We start from the raw sequence: 23,335 nt of genomic DNA on the forward strand, positions 1-23,335 counted from the left end.
AGGAACGTGTCGTAGAGTAAGCTCTACCTCTTTACTGCATCTCAACTCTTCGATATGCATACTGTACATATTCCATAGCTTGTAAATCAGAAAAGGCAGATCCATTTAGCGTGATAAACAGGTCTAGACTAGTCGCTCGGCGATATCGGAAGCTGGATGGAAGTTCTCATAATTGAGTTTGATGCCGAGTGTTCGCCCCGAAAACTAGCCGGTCATCCCGGCTTACCCAATTAGGGTAAAATCACCGCGCGGTTCACTCTAGGGTCTAGAACAAGAAAAGCGAAGATTCTCCCCGACCGTTTCAGATTGAAGATGCGTTCTCTCTATTGTTCTGCTGTTGCCATATTTCCCCACATTAAGAACTCTATTTGCGCTTGTAGCTTGATTCATGCACACACGGTTTCTAAATATACCTCAGCTCGATGGTTGATTGCCATGATTCATGGGAGGGTTTGGAGGGACCTTGCACTAACACCAAGTCCGAACCCTAGGGGCCAGGGGCTTTCCCGTGTGTGCATCGGGATGGGAGTGGGTTACTGGTGTGTGCTGAATCGGTGCATTTATCCGGTTAGGAGATGTTATTGGGGAAGTCAACACAGGGAAACTGTTGTTCTCCAGCTCATTTACTGAATGTCGTGAGCATCAAGAAAAATTATTAGAATTCTATGTAGGGATGGAAGGCGCAAACATAAGCAAATGATCCAGAAGGTCACTTGAGAACAACTGGTAATACCGTTCTAGCAGCATGAACCGAGTACCCAAAAGTCCGACTTACCATTCCGATCTAGTCAAGCGCATTTCCAGACTAGGGTTGAGTTTCTATATGCCGCCCTTTCTTGAAACGTGGATCTACAGATAATCATGACCATGCCATGGATAGAATGGTTTCATCGTTAGCTCAAGACGGAAACATGGTTCCATTCGAGTCCGAATAGCGACATCAACAGCACAAAAAGGGAGAACTCACGTCTATATAAAGGCCTTCAATCCACTCCCATTGCCCCCTCATCCAGCGAGCATCCACAACATTCTTTCCTTGTTCCTTCACTCAAAAAGCGATAAAAAAAGTCATTCATCTTTCGTTTATCTTTTCTATCTTTGTTAATTCCCGACATGCGTTACGCTCTTTATACCCTCGCCCTTGGGGCAACCTCGACCCTGGCGGTCCCGGTGTCTGTGACACCTCACAATGGTACCTTGCCGAACGTCCCCGGTAGAATCGGTACTCCCCTTTCCAACCCACCCAGAGCTCGTGCTGGGGTGCAGTCTCGTACCTTCCTGCCTCTCATTGAATGGCTCGGCCACCACGGCTCGGCCACTTCTACTACCTCTTGTGAGGCTTGTGAGGCTTCTGGCAGTGCTACTAGCAGCGGTGCTGTTAGTGTGACTACCAGCGTCTGTGAGAAATGTGAGAACGGCCACGGTGTTGGCGTGAGTGTCAGCTTCGGAACCAACCCCAGTGCCTCTGCTGGCGCCAGTGTCAGCGGTGGTGTCAGCGGAAGCGTCAGTGGTGGTGGTAGTGTTGGCGCTAACGTTGGCGGTGGTGCCAATGCCGGTGCGGGTGTCAGTGGAGGCGCGAATGCTGGTGCTACTGGTGACGCTGGCGCAGATGTTGGTGCCAGCGGCAGCGGAGATATCAGTGGAGGTGCCAACGTTGGTACTAGCGGTGATGCCGGAGCTGATGTTGGTGGCAGCGGCAGTGGAGACGCCAGCGGAAGTGCTGAGGTTGGAGGAGATGCCAGTGGTGATGCTGGAGCTGGCGTCAGTGCCACAGGCAGTGGAGATGTTAGTGGAGAAACCAGTGCTGGAGGAGATGTCAGCGGCAGCGCAAACACTGGTGCAAGCGGTGATGCTGGGGCCAACTTGGGTGCATCTGGCAGTGGAGATATCAGCGGTGACGCCAACGTTGGAGGAGCAGCTACTATTGGTGGTGATGTTTCTGGTAATGCCACCCTTGGAGGAGGTGTCAACGCTGGCGGTGTTGTCGGCGCCAGTGGTGATGCTGGAGCTGATGCTGGAGTAAGTGGAAGTGGTAATCTCAGCGCTGGCGGAGATGTCTCTGGTGGTGCCAACGTTAGTGGTGATGTTAGTGGGGATGCCTCCGGTAGTGCCAATGTCGGTGGTGATGCTGATGCTAGTGGCAACGCTGGAGCTGACGTTGGTGCCAGTGGAAGTGGAGATCTTAGCGGTGGCGTCAATGCCGGTGGTGATCTCAGCGCTGGCGGAGATGTCTCCGGTGGTGCCAACGTCGGTGGTGATGTTGGAGGCAGTGTTGGAGGGGATGCCTCTGGAAGTGCTAATATTGGTGGTGATGCTGGTGCTAGTGGCACCGCTGGAGCTGATGCTGGTGGAGATGTCTCCGGTGGTGCCAATCTCGGTGGTGATGTTGGCACTAGTGGAACTGGGGATATCTCTGGTAGTGCCAACGTTGGTGGTGATGTTGGAGGCAATGTTGGAGGTGGTGTTAGTGGTAATGCTGGTGCTGACGTTGGTGGAGGAGCAAATGCCAGTGGAAACCTTGGAGGCAACCTTGGTGGAAATGCAGGTGTTGGAGCTGACGCTGGTGCCAATCTGGGAGGTAATACTGGAGCCAATGTTGGAGGCATCCTTGGTGGAATTGCTGGTCTTGGCGGTAATGCTGGTGCAGGTGTTGGAGCTGATGCGGGCGTCGGCGGCAATGCTGATGCAGGCGTTGGTGCCAATGTTGGTGGCAACCTGGGAGGCAATGCTGGAGCCAACGCTGGAACCAATGTCGGTGGTATTCTTGGTGGATCTGCTGGTCTTGGTGGTAATGCTGGCGCAGGCGTCGGCGCCAACCTCGGCGGAAGTCTGGGCGCCAGCCTGGGTGGAAATGTCGGTGGAAATGTCGGCGCCAATACTGGCGTTGGTGCTGATGCCGGCGCTGGAGAGGACTGCGACGAGTAAGGTAGTCCAGAAGCCCAAAAGTGCATTGCTCATCAGCAGGCCTATTTTGAATCCTTGTGTCTTCAAACTCTTCCGATCCCTATTTGATTGTTTTCATTAATGCTGCTGGCTCGGGCCAGACCTCTCATTATGGTCGTTCATACATCATGTCTGTCATTTCCATGTCATATAGATAATTCTATTAATCCTGCCTTGGATCCCACTTGATCATAAACAACTATAGCCTGAGAAAGACAACTGCGAAAAGAAAAATGTGGAATGGACCCTAAGGTGGAGTGGTCCAACAGTCAGTGACGCTACCAACATTTGGTCAGGCGGTCCGTATTTCTAAAAGTAGCATAATGCCCTTATTATGGATATATCGCTGTATCGATATACGGGTTCGTTTAGGCAGGGCGAGCTGATGAATAGGAGAGGGAAACATATAACGTGATATGCATTTCACAGGAAGGGTATCCCTCTACAATAGGGATTTAGCTTTAAAGTTAGGGCTGCCTGAAAGTGACAGTATTGTGACAGAAACCACCATGGGATCTGGGTTGGTTCCTATTTCTGGCTTTGTGTGTGAGTAAGCTTATCACTACTTGCTACAGGTGTATGAGCACAAACCCTGAAGCGAATGAGAAACCCCTCATACCTCTTTGTGACCAAGTTTAGATTATTTATGACTAGTGAATTGGCTATCAACAGTGCACAATCTGGAACAGACAAAGGCAATGATAATATCTCCCGAATCTTTAGCTCAAGGTTCGTGCCGCCCGGAGAAGATATGCGATACTCTTCACATTGATGTCATCTACCAATCATGACTTCTTAAATCTTTCAAAGTGAGTAGTGAATGCTAAGCCATGAGAACCTGGTGCTTGCAGTGGCTAATGCTATTCTTGCGTTTTTGTGGCAGGCGAAGTGAATATAGATTGCCCCCTCCCCAGTATATCTCTAATGTAAGTTGGCATTCTAGACCCCTTCCATATGACAAGCAATCTTACTGATCGTCCATTCTTGGACCAGAACATTACTTTGCGCTCATAGCAACCTTACCACACTGAGAAATACTCGTCGACTTTACGCTGTCTTAAACGAGAATAATATCACCATGTCCCGACCATCAAGAGCTCCACTTAGAAGGCGTCATGTCGGTGATATTATTGGCCTCTACCCTGCAATTGAGCCCTGGTGTGCTGGATACGCCACATCACTGAGACGCCGATGCCATCGGCGTCTCCTCGCTTCAGATTGCGCTGCTGCCTGTACTCTCCTTGACCAGGCCACTGACGAAGTCCACGCCGGACACTCTATAGATCAACACCTTGAGGATTTGGCATCACTAGTTCTTTGCACAAATGATCATCAGGGTCAAGCATCCGATCTAATAGACACATGGAGCGAGAAGGTAAACGACTTTCTGACTAAGGTAACGGCGTTCCTGAACCGGGTAATTTTGGAGCAGGAACCTAGGGCAGAATTCTTGGAGATGCTTGGGGGGCCAGCTGGAGTTACCAGAGAGCTTCACGGTCGGCTTTCGCGACTGAGAGTGTCAAAAGGGTTCCCAAGCCCCGTTGGTCCTGCGATTATAGCTACAAGTGCTATTTTGCAACGCCGAATAGAAAGACAATCGTCCACCCCAGCACACAATAACTTTCAAACCGATTCCCTAGCTATCAGCGTTCCCAGTCAATATCCAGACATCGCGACAAGGCCAGCACAAGGTAAAGCTGGATTCACGGGTTCTCCACGCTCCTCGGTAACTCGTCGATCTGTGGAAGGAGACTGTGCAATGTGCTTACTGCCATTGTGGGAGCCAGGGCTCTCGACCGATGATAGAGAACAGCCCAAAGATATTAGTCGTGGGAATGATAGAGACGAAAACTATATTGAAAATTCATCGGCCTCTATCAGGGCTTGGCTGAAGCGTGACAAGCTGCTGGTCTGGTGCAAGAAGGAGTGTGGAACCAATTTCCACAAGGACTGTATGAACCAGTGGATTGAGACATGTCTGAATTGCTCTCGTCCAGCGAAGTGCCCTATGTGCCAAACGCCTTGGAACATGTTACCTGCATCCTACAACTAGGCTCCCGTGCTCTCGCTATGCCTTGCTTTCCCTGCAAGACGTTGCGGTTATGTGTTTGTTCCTGCTAATCTCTGTAGTTTTCCTTTTCTCCTTTCGTTTCTTCAATGAATTTATGGTTATCAGATTCAAACGACAGCTTTTTGTCACGGTCTAGTTTACAATATGCGAAATAATGAATGCTACAATGACGTTATGGTAGAACCAACCGTTTGTCCCTTTATTATTTTACACACAAAGAGCAGCATTGTCAGGCCAGTAGGCCTTTATAAGAAATAAGCGACCGCTTGTTGCTAAGTCTGTATAACATAGCACAAAGTGATTATCCTAAGACCTACTCCAGGGCCGTAGGTTTAATGGGGGCGTCTATTATCCTCGTCATGGGTACAAAGCTTACATTGTCATGGATATTGATCTTTTCACAACTCTTTATATGTCCAAAGGCAATGCAAGTGGTTTCTTGGGTGAAAGCTCCGTATGCATTTAAAAGCCAAGCTGTTTCCAAAATGGAGTATATCCATATCGAACTATATCCTCGTTATAGGATTGGCCGAACACCCTTACTCAGTTGATTCCCATGATCCCATTCTGCCCTGCGGTGGAATACTGTTCACAAAGTGGAATTTCCCCATCTAAGTATAAATGCAATGGAGCGGAGCTATCTTACTCAAGAATGCCCAGTGGAGATACTGGAGAGGATCCTTTACCACGTGCGTATGACGGACCTATGGGAATTGATTGATGTGACTCCAATCGAGGAATCTGCCATTCGTTTTCACAGCAAGGCCCGACTAAGACAGCTATTACTCTGGAACGATTTCTATGTCTTCGAAGGAGACCAAGAGTGGAGAGAATGGCGGAATGAGGATGACAACTATTTCCGGCAGCTGGAAGAGCAAGGCAATCTGAGAAGACCAGTAGTTTACCGACACGATGATCCTGTGACGCACTGCATCGCGCTGGACCGCGACGACCGATTGCAGTTCATGCTGGAGTGCGGGTTTTCACCTGACTGCTGGACGAAGACTGGTTGGAGTCCACTCGGTGTGGCAGTTCATTACAGAGCAAACAGGTGCTTCGATCTGCTCTGCGCTGCACAGGCTGAGGAAGACGTTTTGCGACAAGATACCGGAATCCTGCCTAGCGCTCCTAATTGGCTGATGACCTTTGTCGGCGAAAGAGCGTACGAATATGGTTTTGAAAAGCTTTTGGATCATTATGACCAGTATAACCGGACTCAACATAACAGGATAGAGCTTCCTCCTATCAGTCCACAGGCCATATTTGAAGTCGTTAGGACCTTTCCAGTTCCTCTGGTTGAGCGTGCTGCTCGTGCCGGACTCAGGCTCGCTTTAGCCGCACATCGCACCACCCAAGAAGGAGCATGGCATATTGCGCCCTTCCGCCCCGATGCAATGGACTTGATAAATGTACTGTGTCGTGAGTGTGCTACCAGCCTCAATAGTTACGATGCCAACGGTCGGACTCCGTTATTCCCAGCTGTAGAGTCTGGGAAACCCGATGTCGTGAAACTGTATATTGACCGCGGTGTCGACGTGGGTCATATCGCCGGGGTTGCAGAAACAGCCCTCCACCTTGCCTGTAGGCAGAGGTCGGTGAATCTAGAAATCCTTCAGCAGCTGCTCGCTCTTATCGATGTCAATTCCGGTGCTGGGAGCGCGCAGGGTACGCCATTGCACACACTGTTAATGAGCACATGGGGCCATACGTATGGCCGCATTCCTTGGGCCACGATCGCTAACCCAGGTGGTGGCATCCACGGTTGGAAACGGAAGCGTGTCCGTCCATTGTCAGCCGAGGAGGAAATTATCATGGAGGTTGCTTGCGAGGCTTGTAGCATGATCCTGGGCTTTTATCCCGAAAAGGAAGCCGTTAACGCAAATGAACAAACCGCCTTGAAGCTGGCTCGGGCACTTCGTCTCAAACGGCTCTCCAGCAGGATTCTAGGCGCTCCTGAGAAGCCAGAGCAGCGATGGGATAGACGGCTGAGACCCAGGATAAGACGGTGAGTCTTGGTCAGTCCTTTCTATTTCTATTGTGTCTTTCGTCGCATTCACTAGATTTATTGCTTCCATCTCACATGTAGATCTACCTTTTGGATATTATGAGCACTGTTTAGCGTGGTTGGTTGGATTCCCTTGACAAAGCTGGGCATACTGTTTTTCTTTCACTACTGCCATCTCTTTTCCTCTTTATGCTTTTATAATTCCATTTCTATGTCCAAATAAAATTGTGTAGATATTCTTAGACCTCTATTAGATCACCTAAGCATGACAGAAATACGACAAGCACAAGGATAGGTCTTGGAATGCAACGTGATCAGCTGACCGATTAGGGCATATGACACCCCAACCCCAGCAGCAGATGACATTGGGCACTTGATTCTGACCGCTTCAGACTCTGCATATAAATGGACCCTTGTATCTTGCCTATAGAGAATAGATCGAGTTCATCCCATCTCGTCTCCGTTAACTTCAACCGACCGCGATACCACCATCCACCATGAACTTGAAATCCATCGCTGCGGCGCTACTCACTGCCTCTGTCGCGAGCGCGGTGCAGCATCAGTACACCTGTACTAGTCCTGATTTCTGACAGTGATGGAACGGATATGCTAACGAATGCAGCGTTACGAACGACTTCAATGGAAGGCCATAGAATCCCGGCCTTGAAGTCGAAACAGACTGTTCTCGGACTTGGGGTCGATGACAGCCGTACGTTACTTTATTTAACTTATCGGTTGAGATAGACTGATTCTTCTAGGTTGCTACACATGCTCATCGCCCTGTTCGAATGCGGTGTGTTGTCACGGACGGTTCCCTCAGTGCTGCTCAGATGGGGTCTACTGTTACTGTTGTGAAGACTGATCTACTGGGTTGAGGATGGTATTATATCATATTAGCTATTAGGGTACCCAATCATCAGCTGGAGTTGCACATCGAGATGATATCATCTGGGATGAACGGCTTCAGGATATTGATCAACGCAGGCAACGGGATCCAATCCAAGGTCCCATGAATAGTCTCAATCGCGGATCCGCTGTATAGAACTCTAGCATAGAGCTTTTCTTCGGAAGTCTCCCTGTTTTTCACATTAGTTAAAATTCATACGAGAGGAATAAGAGGAGCCCGACGTACCAAATCTCAATAGCAATATTCGATGCCATTCCCGGCCAGCGGAGCGATCTGATTCCCAACGCACCGAGAATAGGACCAATATCGCCATCATGCACGAAATTATGGCTATATACTAGGTCGGATTTGCCCTGCTGAACGGCTTCCAATTTTCGCACAATTTCTCCGATGAAGAGACCTTCGACGAGTTGGATGTATTGCGTGGCATTCGCGTTGGTCCGCCACCAGTAGTTCCATTCCCAATCGCCGGCGCGGAAAACCTCATTTGCCTGCTCGGTTGTCACGCAGTCAGATCCATCCTGCACGCGACATGGCAGTTCGTAGCCGTTACACAGGCGGGCCTGGAAGTTGTCGGCAAAGTGGTCGAACGTAGAAGTCCAAGAGTCAGTAGCGTTAAACATAGTAGATAAGCGTGTGCGCAGTGGCTCAGTGACGGATAGATGCTCATTCCATTCTGCGGTGGATTGGATGGATGAGAGCAGCGTGTCCCGAGCGGAACAGGAAAACCCGCGGTCGACGGTGTCGATCCCAGAGGCCTGTTGGTGGAGCGGGATTGGTCCGGAGTGCTCGGGAAAGATTCCGCGGAGGACACCGCCCGCAGAGCCTTGGGTTAGGGCGGAGGAGCTAGAGCGGAACCAGACCTTTCCGTCGGGCGAGTCGGGAATTAGACCAAGCTGGTCTCCGTAGACGGCGCGGAGATCGCGACCGTGTTGGTAGCCATCTAGAAGGCCTCCGATCGTGAGCTGCGGATACTGGCAAGATCCATTGACGTATGTAGTCAAGAATGGGTTAGATGGGTCGGAGTACGCTTGACCGTAGACTTTCGCTGGAAGGGTCCCCTGAGCAGCTGGCGCAGCGTAGAGATGGGGATGGACATTGTCGCAGTTGTAGTCTTGGTTCTGTGACTGTCAGCTAATAGTTGGAGAATGCTACCCCAAGGGATGACATACCTCGCCCCCGGGAAGGAGGTTATAAGGAGTGCGACGCTGATGGCGCTGGAGATACTCAAGATAGACCAGGCGAGCGGTAACGGAGTGGTTGGCGACGGGAGGCGGCAGGGAGTATGTATCTTCGTTCGGGTGGGGCATACTGCAGTAGTTGTATACATCACCTATGGGGCTGGTCGCGTCGGCCGGCGCGTTATAGATGCCGCCGTACGTGCCGAGAGAGGCATTGGTGATGAAGGTTGTATGGTTGAGGGGCGGATAGAATGTGTCTCGGGACGCGAGGGACGGCGTCCCGGAGAGGAGGGCTATTATGAGGGCAATCATGTCTAAAAGACCTTCGTACACTGATAGCATGTTGTTTCCATCGTGCGCGTGGGTTTATTTATGAGTTAATCGGAGTAGTCATGGCAGACTTAGAAGATAACATTTAATGCCAGCAATCCAGCAAACCCGCCAATAATGGGCCGTCATCTCACACGTGGTGCGGGCCCTCGGAATTTGCCGAAATAATCAGCCAGCTTAATGCTTCAGTTCAATTTCAATATATCATTTAGTACGTAAAATTGCTAGAGCACGTGTGTTCCGCTAAAGCTTCCTGTGGCTCAGCATAGGTCATGGTCTGTTACTATGGGGCTGCTCGGAATTCTACATGCACCGACTACCGGGATGTCATGCCGCATGCGCGGTTTGAAGAGTCCATTGGCCAGAAATATATAACCAAGCTGGAAGGTGCCGGTAGGCAGTTTACATATCTTGAAAAAACAAATCAGTCACCCGTTTTATATCAGACAGCTTTGTTTAGTCATCATCCACGCCTAATTTATCCGCAAGTGCATTGGAGCAGAAATCTGAGATTCTATGCATGTTGGTGACTATGCCAGAATGATTGTTGTTACGTACAGTGGGCTAAGCGATAGATAAAGGAAAGACAAGATTAGGAAAATCACGACAATGGCAGTGGAGTTATAGTCAATTATCTAAGGTGGCCACGTGACATTATTGTAATTGTCTTCATGTTCTGTTATGCGTGCTTCACATAGCGCGTGCTCATATATGGTATATTGGACGCGCGACCAGGATCGACTGAATACGTAATAAGGAGGGGCAAACAATGTAGATGCCTCAGGCTGCATTTCTAATTCCCGGCAAGTGGTCGAGTGACCAGTCGCCGCTAGGGCTCTTGGCAGCAGGTGAGGTGATGGTCCCTGAACTTCATTTGTTTAACGGCCCAGGAAGAGGTTCCGCAGTGGAGTTCCAACTGGCCTATAATGAGGACCCTAAGCTGATTCACTGGTTCGCTCTGACAAGGTCAATGGCTTTAGCTCCATGGTAAATGTCATATTGCCAGGGTTTTTCCGCCAAAGAACGATTTAACAGGGTGAGACCCTGGCTACCAGGTTAAGAGCACAAGATGCTCCTACAATGACAGTTTCTTTGATATTCACCGTTGAGATGAGCCAGGAACAATTGCCATTGACGATCAACTCTGTTCCATGGTTCTGATACTGCTAAAAAAGGCACACGATGATCCTGTGGGTTGCCACCAGTCACTTTGCCCTGCATAAACCAATGGAGTCCATAACCCCCCACGGTTGCTTGTCAAATTAAATTTGCAGGCCCAGGGACCAAGTCTTCAAGTTGGCTTAATCTCTTTGGAGGAATGGGATGGAGCAATGGGTTCTTCGCCCACTATCGTGCGTTAGCTGGGTCAGGAGTGTTGATTTAAACTCCAATTAATCCACTTTTTGTCACATTTCAACTTGTCCTATCTTTGGTTCCTGACATTTTCCCCAGTATTTCCTTCCTTTCCTTTTTGCCCGTCGTCGCTGTGAATAATTCTACTTTATCTTGAAGTCTTTCCCAAGTCCCCAAATGTGCGACAGCACATCTAGTGACGTTTCTGCCCCTTTTTTGAATTGATTCGTTATCGCATGGATGCAGGCTATGCCGATCACTTTTGGCCTTGATTCTAAACCTTGTTATAATATATAATTTCTCGACACCCCACTATAGCTGATGGCGCGGATAATACTGTCCCGCAAAACCACGAATCTCCTGGTGTTTATCCTGTTCGTGGTGATCGTGGCTTCAGTGTTCAAGATCAGTGTGCCTGATACTTCCCTAGACCCAGCGACCCTCTACCACCACGCCACCGGTCACGACAAGAACGAACCGGACTACTGGGAATGGGAAACAACCACACGTTTCGCTCCTATCAAGAATCAGTTCACCGCCAGTTCCAGCGCTGATGACGACCACCTGTGCGACTCTTTCCCCACCTATGTGTTGTCACGCATCCAGGTCGTGCTGAAGATCGGGGCGTCCGAGCCCGCCGATCGCGTGGACGCTCAGATCTCGACCGTCACCCGTTGTATACCGAACCTCCTCATCGTCTCCGATCGCGAAAGTGAACTCAAAGGTCATCGCGTGCACGACATTCTTGCGACGCTTCCCGAATCATTTCGCTTCAATGTGACGGACCTCGAGCCCTACGAAGCCTTGAGGCGAGGCGATGAGAAGGCGGTGGGGAGCAACGAGGGCTGGTATCTCGATCGCTTCAAATTCTTGCCCATGGTCGAACGCGCTCATGAGACGAACCCGACCGCGCAGTGGTACGTTTTTCTGGAGTCTGATACTTACTATGTGTGGGACAACCTCTTCCGTCTTCTCGATCAGTACGACCCGTCGGAACCTTTGTATTTTGGTTCGCCATCGCCTGGACGTGAGATTTCCCAGGGAAAGCCAATGTATTTTGCGTACGGTGGCGCCGGGTTTGTACTCTCCGGGGGTGCGATGAAGAAGATGGTGCACAGGCATCACGGCTCAATGGGCGAATGCATCGAGCCATCTCTGAGTCTGCAGTATGAGGATATAGTGAAGGGTGACTGTTGCGGGGATTCCGTGCTGGGTTGGGTGTTGTACCAGAAGGGCGTCAAGTTGTCGGGGCTGTGGCCCATGTTTAACCCACATCCGCTGCATAGCATTCCGTTCGACAACGCGTACTGGTGTCAGCCTGTAATTAGCATGCATAAGACTATGTTGTCAGACATGAAGGGGCTGATCGAATGGGAGAACCAACGAGATCGCAAGGTTTGTCTACAATCAATTTTTTTTCCATTCCATCGGCTATAACTAATTGCGATTATTAGAAACCTTTACTATACGCAGATCTGTTTGAATACACGCGCATGGGGACATTCGAAAGCAAACCTGACTGGGACAACGGGGACTGGGGTGGTTTCAGAGAGCCCGACGAGTCACCGGCACACATGTCCATGGAAGCCTGTAGGACTGCATGCCACGAGCATGCGGAATGTTTGTCGTACACCTACGATCATTCCGGCCATTGTATCTTGGTGCGGACAATGCGACTGGGTCATAGTAAGCCGCCCACCAACGAAGTGCGACTCTCCGCCGGTTGGGATGTGTCGAAAATGCGGAATTGGCGAGCGTCGCATCAATGTGAGAAGCCTATGTGGGTAAAACCGAGTATTACACGGATCTTCTAGAGCATTGTACATCATGATTCTGTGTCAGGCGTCTGGATAAATTGGTTTTATGTACATTTCACGATGTTGTCGTTTAATACCTAGCGGTTACGATATAGAGACACATGTTTACTCGTTTTATAGACTAGCGTTTGAGACTTAATCCAAACGCTCTGGAATTGATGCGCAAGGCCCTGTGAGGGGAACAATAAGATCTTATCACATTTGATCCACCTCAACTGTATAGTTATTGGCCCTTATTGCATATATGTTTCCACTTTTACATGCACCATCAATCCCACGTCAGTTTTACATCTCAGCCAAAGATCAACCACGGGCCGCTGGCGGGGTTTAATACATCTTAGGCAATACCGATAAGTCTTGAACACATAGCCCCCTTGTGCAACATGATGACCAGGCAACAATCATCAAGTATCTACTTCTACCCGGCAAGTGAACCACTACTCGCGGAGTTGCCCGCCTTGAGTTGGACACAAGCTTTTATCGCGTTTCAGCCTATATCTAGAGAGCTACTACATAATTAAATTCGTACATGAAACCATCAAATCGGAACCGCGAGCGGATCCGGCTTTTAATCGTTTAAGCCGCGGCAGCCAAATTTCGGATGTTCGCTACTGTGGGCCTCAACGGAAGAAATAAACCCGCGGGATCCGAATAACCGTCGAGGATACGCAATCTTGCCTTGGTATGCCCATGGTAAAGTCTAAATCTAGCAAGAAGAAGGACAGCCTGCTTTAAATCGGCTGTTGGATTCCTGTTTCGCGGACCAAACCTAGCGCTGGGCTTCGTACACCAGCACGCAACTCGACGTTTTTTCTGCCACATATTCTTGGTGAACAAAGACATATCTTATTCAATCATGGTACCCATACCTTCACATCCCGCAATCTTGGTCGAAGCCGAGACCTTCGATGATTTTGGTGGCTGGACCATGGACTCCCAGTTTGATCTGGAGATGGGCTCACCCTATCTCCTGGCCCATGGGAATGGGGTGCCTGTTGCAGATGCCACAACGGTCATTCATACTTCACCAGGTCTATATTATGTGTGGGTGCGCGCCAAGGACTGGGTTCCAGGCCACCACCCTGGGAGGTTTAGTCTGATGGTTAACGGCAAACCACTTGATCGTGAGTTTGGTGCAAATGACAAGGACTGGTCATGGGAATATGGAGGCGCTGTGTCACTCGAAGACAAAACAAGACTCACATTACACGACTTGACTGGGTTTTGCGCGCGCTGTGATGCTATCTTCCTCAGTCAGGAAGCTGACGCCCCTCCACCCGAGGCAGGACGAGCATGGAGGCGAGCTCTTCGGGGGCTTCCTCGGGAACCAGTTGAGATTGGCCATTTTGACGTGGTTATCGTTGGTGGTGGTATCGTTGGGTCTGCCGCTGCGCTGGTATCTGCGCGTTTAGGGGACCGCGTGGCGCTTCTCCATAACCGACCTGTACTGGGCGGGAATGGCAGTGTCGAGATTGGTCTTCGACCTCGTGGTGTAACTGGACCTTTGATTGACGAAATATCTCAACGACACCCGAATGGAGACCTCTACGCCGAAAACCTGCTAAGAGCCGAACCAACCGCGAGTTTGTTCTTGGAGCACACTGTCTACAATACTACAACTGACGCGATTCATAGTGGCGCGTTAAGCACTGTCGACAACCCGACTGTTAGCGGCTCGCGCATCCTTTCCGTCGATGCTCGTGATGCGCGAACTGGGAGAGAGATCCGCCTCGCTGCAACCTCGTTCATTGATTGCTCAGGAAAATGCATACTCGGTCTGTTGTCGGGAGCAGAAACTCTCTTCGGTCAAGAATCAAAGTCTGAGTACGGCGAAAGCCTTGCACCGACAGTAGGCGATGATTACACACATCATGGCAATACACTCTTCTTCCGCACAAGAATGGCAGATTCTCCCATCTCATTCCCAAAGCTTCCATGGGCAACTGAGGTGGCAAAGGACTTCTCCAATCTTAGTGGCCAGCTCGTAAAGCCTGGGATCGAGAACGGCCCAGGCCCTGTTGTGGCGCCTTCAAATGGCAACGCTGACATTTCAGTGAGGGGCCGAATGAAGGGACCATTGACTCATTTTTGGGAGTATGGCCAGCGACTGGATCCTTACACCCATGGTGAACATATTCGCGACCATCTCCTCAGGGCCATCTACGGTACATTTTCAAACGTTAAGACGGTTTCCAAGTACGCCAATCTCGAGCTAGAATGGGTGGCTTACGTCGCAGCTCAAGGGGAGTTTCGCCGATATAAGGGCGATTATATACTTACTGAGACCGATATTCGCAGTCACAAACAGTTCCCTGACGCTGTAGTGAAGAACGACGGAGCCTTTTGTCTACACTACCCAGGAGACAAGGATGCAAAATATGACTTTCGACTCAAGTACTGGGAGTGGGACGAACGTGACAAAAAGCCCTATGATGTGCCCTTCCGGTGCCTCTACTCAACGAACATTTCAAACTTGATGATGGCGGGCAAACATATAAGCGTCACGCATATCGCCGGTTCGAACACGAAGTTTATGGGCAATGGGGCCCAGCATGCTATTGCGACCGCGGCAGCAGCCCATCTGTGTAAGAGACACAATACAACACCCCGTAAAATGCAAGACTATTTGCCCGAACTCAAGCAGTTGTGTATCCAAATGACCGGTCTAGGTGATACAAATACCAAGAACGGCGGGGTGAAATCTATATCTAAGCTCTGATAGCAACAATCCTGGTCCACCTTAGATAGATGCTCTGGCTTTTGATTATCTATAACGCTGGCCAATTGATAATATCCTGTGTATTAAATTGAAGAGTGGTCGAATGCGAGAGGAGGTTAATACGCATGGCTTGCAGTGAAGTGGCTACTAAATAATGGTAGTTGTTTTGGATTCACGCGAGTTTGCCGGCGGCTGGACTTCGAAGAGCAACCAGAATATTAAGAATAAGAGGTAGCGATGCCCCGATAAGACAGAAAGTATAGTAATAGGAGAAATATTTAATCAGTTGCCTGAACTTGACATTTTTTTGCATGATCCTAACCCATTCCCGCGGCCGATGTTGATTTGTTTAGATCGTGCCATTTTGCTGTACGAAACGGATTGGCGGTCTAGAAGTGAATGAATTCTGCGTGGAGCTTCGGACGAAGCTGGTATGTAGACCAAGACCAAGCACTTCTTGACGGCTTGTATGTATGTTAATTGAGAATCACATGAAATGCAAGTGAAACATACAGGAAGCACTTTGGTCTTAAAGCCGGTTAGACCAGAGATAAATTATTGGTGGGATTAGTGTCTCGCGTTCGCTAAGAGCACCCGGCCGGCTGTTGAGCTGGTTAACAAGCAGCCATAACGCTATGTAAAGCGAAAAATCATGGTGGCTCATCTTGATTAGTGTGCCGCCTCAAGCTAATCGAGATATGCTTTTACGCAACAGGCCAGCAGAAAGTGCTCACCCTCCGAGAGTGAGCATCTTCAGTAGTGACCACAGTTCCATACCCTTAATAACCCTTACTCGGAGCTTTTAATTCACATCAAAGGTATCCAAAGAATCAAAGAAAGAAGAGTGTTTCTCCTTCGCGCTATTAATCATAGTTTTTTACCCGCAGCGCCCACGAGGGCTGGCTCTTGTCTCTCTCGGTAGGCTTCAAAACACAGTAACATTCAAAATTAAATCCCGCTACGCATGCATACATTCGCTTCCACGCAGAGAGTAACGTTTCACGAGGCCCGTGACCCTATACACCTCTGTATCTCGGGGAAGGAATGGACTAAAGATGACATGAACTCGAAGATCTCGAACGCCTTGTTTCTTCCACGTATCTATTCGGGATGACAGAAGAGACCAAGTCGCGACGGATAAAAATTGTGTTTTGTAAACGAGCTTTCTTGTCCAAGTGGGAATGAATTTCGTCCCGAGTAATGTTTCGCCGGAAACGATATCGAGGCCAAAGTGTCATATCTGTGGAAAATTGGGCGTTTGTGGGACTGAGCCGTCAGCAGTTCCAGAGTGCGGCCCCCAGATCAAACAGAGAGGTAGGTGCTGCCTGTCTTGACCTAGGTGGGGAGAGTAACAATCATGCTTACATAACCTCACTGGAGAGTCTAATGGTGCCACCATCTCGATGTCTGTAGATGGTGCTAGCCCTGTATAATGACATAAAACGAGATCAGAGTGTATGGTAGGTGGGCGTGTTCTTGGGATTGTTACATTTCAGATAGATGGGCCGGGTGGTTATTTCCTTGTTGTAACCCAATAACGTTACATAGCTTACTCCCGCCAAGGGGAATCACATCCTGCATGTACGTTAACCGACCCCTACACCATTGTTTCGGGGTCGGTTATATGGAAAGTGGTATCGGTCTTTACTATAAAAGCTGAATACGATCACGATGAATATATACAGAGCCTTAGGCATCTGATTTTATCCCTAATTCACTACCTAAGGAAAACAGGAGGATTTTGGGCTGCTCGATCGTTTAAGTCCCCCTTAATTGAAAGCTGTGGGTATTCAGATGCTGTAAGACATTATAAAGACCCCTGTTTGCTGCAGCAAGTACAGGTAAAATAATGCCTTTTAATCGATCAATGTGTGGCCTTCCTAGCTGAAGGTTGTTGAATATAGAGATTGCAAAATCAATATCTGATGCATTAAGCCCATCCGTGTACCTGCCTTTTAGCATTGCACCCTCAAGTGGAGTATTATCTAGCAAACTAGATATCCCACTACCTGTATGTTTCTCCAACATTCTATCTACCGCTTGCCTTGTGAGACGAACACGCTTGTCATCAGGGAATACTTTTTCAAGTTGGTCGCTGATGAATTCTAATAGGTATCGACAAGCTCGCCAATAGGAACCTCGACCGGGCCCTCTGTGGTGACTCCCTGTGAATAATGGCTCAAAGTCACCGAAGGATGTTGCAAAATATGGTAACGTGCTAGCATCACCGAGACCAATGGCGACAATCCAGCCAGCCCGAGCAATGCTTCGGTTATCCAGCTGTGGGAAAGTGAAGGCCACCCCATGTTCATTCTTCATGCTATTTTGATACCATGGCGGGTAGCCTGACATGACAATCAACTCGAGGTCCACCTCTGTGCGTCGAGCCACAATATTGCAATCTTCACATGGTGCATGGATTCGCGCTTCGAAGTAGCTATCCCGCCTCTTCAACTTTAAAAATGACTTTCCAAACTCGAAAACATAAGAATTGGAGAACGAGTCGTAATGATACTTCCAGGTGCAATGTGGCAGATTGCGGCCCTCAATAGTAGATATGAAACACATCAATACTGTTTTAAAATCCGTACTAAAGTATGTTTGCATGAGGTCTAAGCCCACTGGCTTTCTGACGATCATCGTGTTTGATGAGTTCGAAGAGCTGAGAAATACTGCAAAAATTCCTCTAAGTCATGGGCATCTGAGAGCTTGCTGAAATGCTCACGCCCAGGTGCATTAGGAGAGCAGTTGCGATGGGAATGTAAAATTAAGTTGTCTGGCAGATCATTACAGACAGCAGAAGCACAGAACGCCGGTCTAAAACGAAACCACTGTAGGCAAGTTGCGATAACTGCTCTCATGAGCAAGGCCAACCTCCTATCTATGAGGAAGGGAATGATCGCCACCACCAGGCTGCCAAGAGCCCAGTCTGCAGATGTGGTAAAAAGGTAATATGGAATACTTTTACCTCGCTCCGGAACAATACTGTGCAAGAAACTCCGTACAAAGATTATAAAAAAGATCCAAGTAAAGTCTCTGATAAAACTCGCGCAAGTTTCTAAGTGAAAGCAAAGATGACATGGCAAAGCGGAGTAGTAATTGATACAGCTCGAGAGATACAGTATGTGTATTATAATATATACAGGTGACACAGTATTTGAAGTCAGGGTTCGGCCAACCGTCAAGGGTAGAGTGTATCTTCGTATTTGGGTTTTGAGAACCGTTCCGAGAGTATATATAACATAACTTTTCGGAATTACTATTTATCCTCCAGTCACAAGTCGTACTGTATCACTTGAAACTTCCGGGAACTAGACCAAAAGGTCACGTAATATCCAGGGCAAGAAAAACCAGACACTGGTAATACGTATGGGCTATATATTGAAATGTTAGTTCGGCCTCACAAGCACGTTTTGATGGCCTTCTCACGCATACTAGATATTTCGAGGTTGGATCAACGTATCGGGTGGAGCTCAAAGAAACTTGCACTGTTAATTATGGTCTTCTTCATCACGGAAAAAGGAGATTATTTATATCTTTCCAACAGTTAGATATATCAAATCATGACCCATAAGCCTTCATTGAACCAATGAGAGACCTACTACAAAATTGGGTAAGGGATATGAGACTCAGCCAATGAGAGATTCATTGCCTAATTTAATTAGGACGATGTTGCCTACCTCGTACTAGTTCTCTACAATTCAGTACTAAGCAAGTACCAGTAGGGTACAGAGTACATTACTCTAATAACCTTGGACTGAACTGCTTTAGACACGGAGGCTGATCTACTAGGGTTCACGTTGTCTACATGCATGGGATATCCTAGAAGCTATACCGCGATACTCAACCAGTAATTCCGTTTGTCAGTACACGCCATGCACCAATGGTAGGATCTTACACAACAGATCCGTAGCCGGTTGGACAGTCTTTGGATTATTTCCGATGTCCAGGCTTAACCTCTGTGAGCTGGCAGGTGGCCAGTGACTGTGACTGAACGTATATACATGCTTGGCATGCGCTCTTCTATTCAGGCAGAAAAGGCTGATTGAAGTCATGAGGGTGGGAATAGGGTGGGAATTGAGATTAGATGGCAAATATTCTTTCTGATGTACGTTTAGCTATCACAACCGAATCTCACCCGGAAGTATAGCTGCACGTGAAGCTATACTCGGTTAGGGTTTGAGTGCCTAATGCTTCAGGCATCATTCAGGCAACCTCGACAACTTTTTCCTGCGTCGAAGTACCTCACATATTCTTTAGTCCTATCCTATCCCAACTCTGCATAAACATGTCTTTACTAACCCTCCCAAATGAATTACTCTTCTGCATCGCTACCCTCCTCCTCCCATCGGTACAAGATGTGGATTCTGTCGCCAAAGCATCTAAAATCCTGTACGCAATCGCTAACCCCATTCTCTACCATCGCCAAATCTTCCATCAAGATAGCGCAGCCTTGATATGGGCTGCCCAACATGGCAAAGCAGACCCCTGCAACCGCCTGCTGCAAGAAGGCGCCAACCCCAACACCCACGATCTGCAGCACAGAACGCCCCTTTCATGGGCCGCCAGAAACGGTCACACCGAGGTCTCTACCATTCTTCTGTGCGCGGGGACGATAGACCCGAATGCGCCTGACGCGCATCTCCAAACTCCGCTCGCCTGGGCGGCAGGGCACGGCCAGCCTTCTCCATTCACGGTGTTCGATTCGCTCAGGCCAACAACAACTACGGATGCCATGCATTCAAAGGCGGGCGATTACCTTGCCATCGTGAAACTATTACTATCAGCGAAAGGGATCCAGCCGGATTGCCGGACCGAGCGCGGGGAAACACCCCTTATGGCTGCTGCAGGCGCGGGAGCAGAAGATGTAGTAGAGGAGCTTCTGCGCACGGGGAAGGTAGAGGCAAACGGAAAGGATAAGTTCGGGCAAACGCCGCTCCTGGCCGCAGCCCTGAACGGCCATCTCGGGGTCGTCCAGCGCCTCCTAGCAGTTGAAGGTGTGGACGCGGACGCCCGATCCCAGTGCGGAGAGACCCCACTCTTGGCCGCCGCGAGGACCGGACAGGCGCGCATCGTGAAATTGCTTCTTGCCATCCCTACCATAGAGCCTGACCAAGAGCCGAATTTTGGGAGCCGGGCCCTGTTAACTGCTGTTGAGGCTGGGTACACGGATGTGGTGGAGGCGCTTCTTACCCACGAGAAGGTTGATCCAAGCTTGCCAAGTAAACACGGCATTACGGCACTCGCGAGTGCGGCGCAACTAGGACGGACGCATATTGTGCGGTTACTGCTTGCGAAGGGGTCCGACCCGGATAGGAAGGACAGGAAGGGTATGACACCGCTTATGCTCGCGGCTGAGAGGGGACATGTCGAGGCAGTTGAGCTTTTGCTTTCTACTGGTCGGGTACACACTGACTTCGACTTGACAAAGATGAATCGGTCGTCTATCTTTGCACCGTCGAAGTTGAATGAGGATGTTGTGAGGGTGTTCGATGATTATAAGAGCCGATATCGAGGTGGCTCCTCGCTGGATTCTTAAGGTCTAATAGGGGTTATTATGTATTATACACTGGTTCAATAGTTACTAAAATATCGGTTTGCATTCTTAGAGACATTGCTTGTGCTTTATTGATCTCGCTGATCATGACGTCAACACAACCAGAAATATGTTCTTTTTATATCCTGGGGACTATGACAACAATCCTTCCCATGAGATGACCGGCGGCAACTCGACTAGTACTGAGACCCAAACCCATCACGGAGATGTTATGACCTCAGAGTCCAGGATTCGTGATGAGATGTACACACATCTTCGCGTGTACGTGACCGCGGATATGCTTGGCATCGACGACTTGATGAAGAAGATTTCGAGAAACTGTCTGGCTTGGTGGGTCGAGAACTAATGGAACGAATACTCGTTTATCTGCTGGCAGCGGAAATTCTACGGTCCCTATCTCCGTATAAAATGGAGCATTCTGACATGCTCGCCAAGGTGATTGCTGAGAATATCGCTTGCTTTATTGGCAAAGACTCTATGCTGGATATTCTCGAAAACTCTGGGCATCTCGCGGTATCTGTACTTAAGATTGTTGTCTCCTGTCTTGCCGATTCTGATGGGCCAGGTTAGGCCGTCACGAGGCTCTAAGTTTGTTTTCAGGAAGTGGTATGATGGACATGTACATTCAAGGTTTTATATAGTTGTGGTAGCCTGCATGCCAGCCGTGCCATGTAATGGCGCAGAGGAGCGATAATACTCATGGGTGGTTAAAAGTCTCATTACACCCCCGGTTTCTGGATAAAGAAAATCGTTACTTCTTGTATAACTCTACTAGATCTTTCCTAGATCACTATATGCCACGAAATCCCTCCCTATATAACCCGAGCTCCCTAATATCAATTAGATCCTTCGAGGCTAGCGTCTGCTTTCTCCAGCAAGCGAACATATTCTGCCATAATATAGTATTTCTTGGTGGAATCACAGAAGGAATCAAAGCAGATTTCTGTTCTTCTTACTTTTAATCTGGTTAATGTGGTTCTCCAGCTGGTCTATAAAGACAAGCAGGTGGATGCCAAAGGCTCGTAAGCATGACACAACAAGGCAATAATTGCGCTGCTATCAAGATACTAGCAGAGTGTTACAATAAAAGACTGAATATCTCTGTAACCTTATTTCCCTGGCTTCAAAAACCATCGCGGATACTAGGGTCCTTAGCCGGGTCTTAATGGTTCTTGCAGGGTAGCAACGTATTCTCTTTGCAAGAAAGCTACCACAGAACACCTAGATCCTCATTCCCTAATACTATTTACAGTCGAGAATTATATTTATATTAGTTGCATTTGGTGCAAATTTGGATGGATTGGATGGTGGATTTCCTCGATGCAAGGCAGTAGAACAGAATGAGAGTTGGGAAGTAAAGGTTGAGTGTAGTTAAATATATCATGATCCTCGTCCTCCAACCTTGGGGCAGTCTCCTCTGCTAAACCTCTGTTCGCCATCCAAGCGCCAGGCCTCCTCTTTCTGTCGCTTCGCCATTCAACGCTATCCACGCTGCGAGGTCTCGCCCCCCTACCGCTCTCAGCTCATACGCCTCACCAGTCGGCTGCCTCCCACACCATGAAGAAAAAACATTTGTAGCCTAATCTAGTGCTTATCAAACCCGCTTTCTTCTGCCACCTTCAGGGCGATGTCAACGGCCTGACTAATCGGCATGTTAAGCGGTTGCCCGTGCCCGGGAATAATTATGTCGGCATCGACTGATTTGAGTACCTTGAGAGCCGAATGTGCTTCGGGAATCGAGTGGTTAAAGAACCAAGGACATGGCTGTGGGCCCTCGATCGTCGAGCATGCATGACCGGTGACCAGGCAGTCACCAGTAATTACAGTGCGCGCTGCCGGTACGTAGAAGGCGCTGTGCCCAGAAGTATGACCATGCGTGGCGATCGCAACCGGTCGACCCGGGACATCCAGTTGCCCTGAGGCAACAGGCTGTACGTCGGTGATGGTGATGTCGGTATCGGCACCCACTTTAAGCACCCGCTCCCACCAGCCGAGGGTCTGTGGCATTGGGCCTTTCATAATGTCGGCCTCGGCCGCTTGCTCAAGGTAGTAGCGGGCGGCATGACGGATCTCAATCGGGTCGGAGTAGATGGGCACATTCAACCGGTCATGAAATGACTGCACCGCGCCAAGGTGGTCGATATGGGCGTGGGTCAATAGAATCGCGCGCACGTCCTCTGGTCGGTTACCAATGGACCTGATCACGTTCTCTATCGTAGAGACATCGCCGGGCCATCCGCCATCAATGAGGGTCAAGTCGGACCCCTCGCGGAGCACGGTGGCATTGACGTCCGTGACGCTAATGCAGAAGACGTTGGGAGCTACTTCGGTCATTTCCTACTTCCTTCTTGACAGCAAGGATAAAGCTGGTCCAAATTTGTGTCTTAATGTCCGCAATATGCTTGTTCCCTTAACGGAGATTGGTGGGGGAAGAAGCCATTTATCGTGACGT

General features: G+C 49.1%; 8 protein-coding genes across 8 annotated transcripts; 4 read left to right on the plus strand and 4 right to left on the minus strand.

The window, feature by feature from the left end:
- Positions 1-230: 230 nt before the first annotated feature.
- AO090701000507 (uncharacterized protein) lies at positions 231-2,958 on the minus strand (the record flags this gene model as incomplete). Its single annotated transcript, XM_023237282.1, has 2 exons — positions 231-265; positions 1,329-2,958. The coding sequence occupies 2 exons, from the start codon at positions 2,956-2,958 to the stop codon at positions 231-233; spliced, it is 1,665 nt and encodes a 554-aa protein (XP_023092165.1).
- A 2,682-nt stretch (positions 2,959-5,640) lies between these two features.
- Positions 5,641-7,023, plus strand: AO090701000506 (ankyrin repeat domain-containing protein; the record flags this gene model as incomplete). Its single annotated transcript, XM_023237283.1, has 1 exon — positions 5,641-7,023. One exon carries the CDS (start codon positions 5,641-5,643, stop codon positions 7,021-7,023), a length of 1,383 nt encoding a protein of 460 aa, XP_023092164.1.
- A 912-nt stretch (positions 7,024-7,935) lies between these two features.
- Positions 7,936-9,419, minus strand: AO090701000505 (histidine phosphatase family protein; the record flags this gene model as incomplete). The annotated part of the gene is made up of 3 exons (XM_001823288.3): positions 7,936-8,095; positions 8,152-9,047; positions 9,099-9,419. The coding sequence occupies 3 exons, from the start codon at positions 9,417-9,419 to the stop codon at positions 7,936-7,938; spliced, it is 1,377 nt and encodes a 458-aa protein (XP_001823340.3).
- Positions 9,420-11,111: 1,692 nt separating this feature from the next.
- Positions 11,112-12,604, plus strand: AO090701000504 (uncharacterized protein; the record flags this gene model as incomplete). Its single annotated transcript, XM_001823287.1, has 2 exons — positions 11,112-12,185; positions 12,245-12,604. The coding sequence occupies 2 exons, from the start codon at positions 11,112-11,114 to the stop codon at positions 12,602-12,604; spliced, it is 1,434 nt and encodes a 477-aa protein (XP_001823339.1).
- Positions 12,605-13,463: 859 nt separating this feature from the next.
- AO090701000503 (FAD-dependent oxidoreductase) lies at positions 13,464-15,326 on the plus strand (the record flags this gene model as incomplete). Its single annotated transcript, XM_001823286.1, has 1 exon — positions 13,464-15,326. One exon carries the CDS (start codon positions 13,464-13,466, stop codon positions 15,324-15,326), a length of 1,863 nt encoding a protein of 620 aa, XP_001823338.1.
- A 2,033-nt stretch (positions 15,327-17,359) lies between these two features.
- Positions 17,360-17,933, minus strand: AO090701000501 (uncharacterized protein; the record flags this gene model as incomplete). The annotated part of the gene is made up of 2 exons (XM_023237285.1): positions 17,360-17,421; positions 17,555-17,933. 2 exons carry the CDS (start codon positions 17,931-17,933, stop codon positions 17,360-17,362), a joined length of 441 nt encoding a protein of 146 aa, XP_023092163.1.
- A 1,681-nt stretch (positions 17,934-19,614) lies between these two features.
- AO090701000500 (ankyrin repeat domain-containing protein) lies at positions 19,615-20,865 on the plus strand (the record flags this gene model as incomplete). The annotated part of the gene is made up of 1 exon (XM_001823284.1): positions 19,615-20,865. One exon carries the CDS (start codon positions 19,615-19,617, stop codon positions 20,863-20,865), a length of 1,251 nt encoding a protein of 416 aa, XP_001823336.1.
- Positions 20,866-22,467: 1,602 nt separating this feature from the next.
- Positions 22,468-23,217, minus strand: AO090701000498 (MBL fold metallo-hydrolase; the record flags this gene model as incomplete). The annotated part of the gene is made up of 1 exon (XM_001823283.1): positions 22,468-23,217. The coding sequence occupies one exon, from the start codon at positions 23,215-23,217 to the stop codon at positions 22,468-22,470; it is 750 nt and encodes a 249-aa protein (XP_001823335.1).
- Between the last annotated feature and the right edge of the window lie 118 nt (positions 23,218-23,335).

This window comes from Aspergillus oryzae, chromosome 5, assembly GCF_000184455.2.
Source record: "Aspergillus oryzae RIB40 DNA, chromosome 5".
Classification (NCBI taxonomy): domain Eukaryota; kingdom Fungi; phylum Ascomycota; class Eurotiomycetes; order Eurotiales; family Aspergillaceae; genus Aspergillus; species Aspergillus oryzae.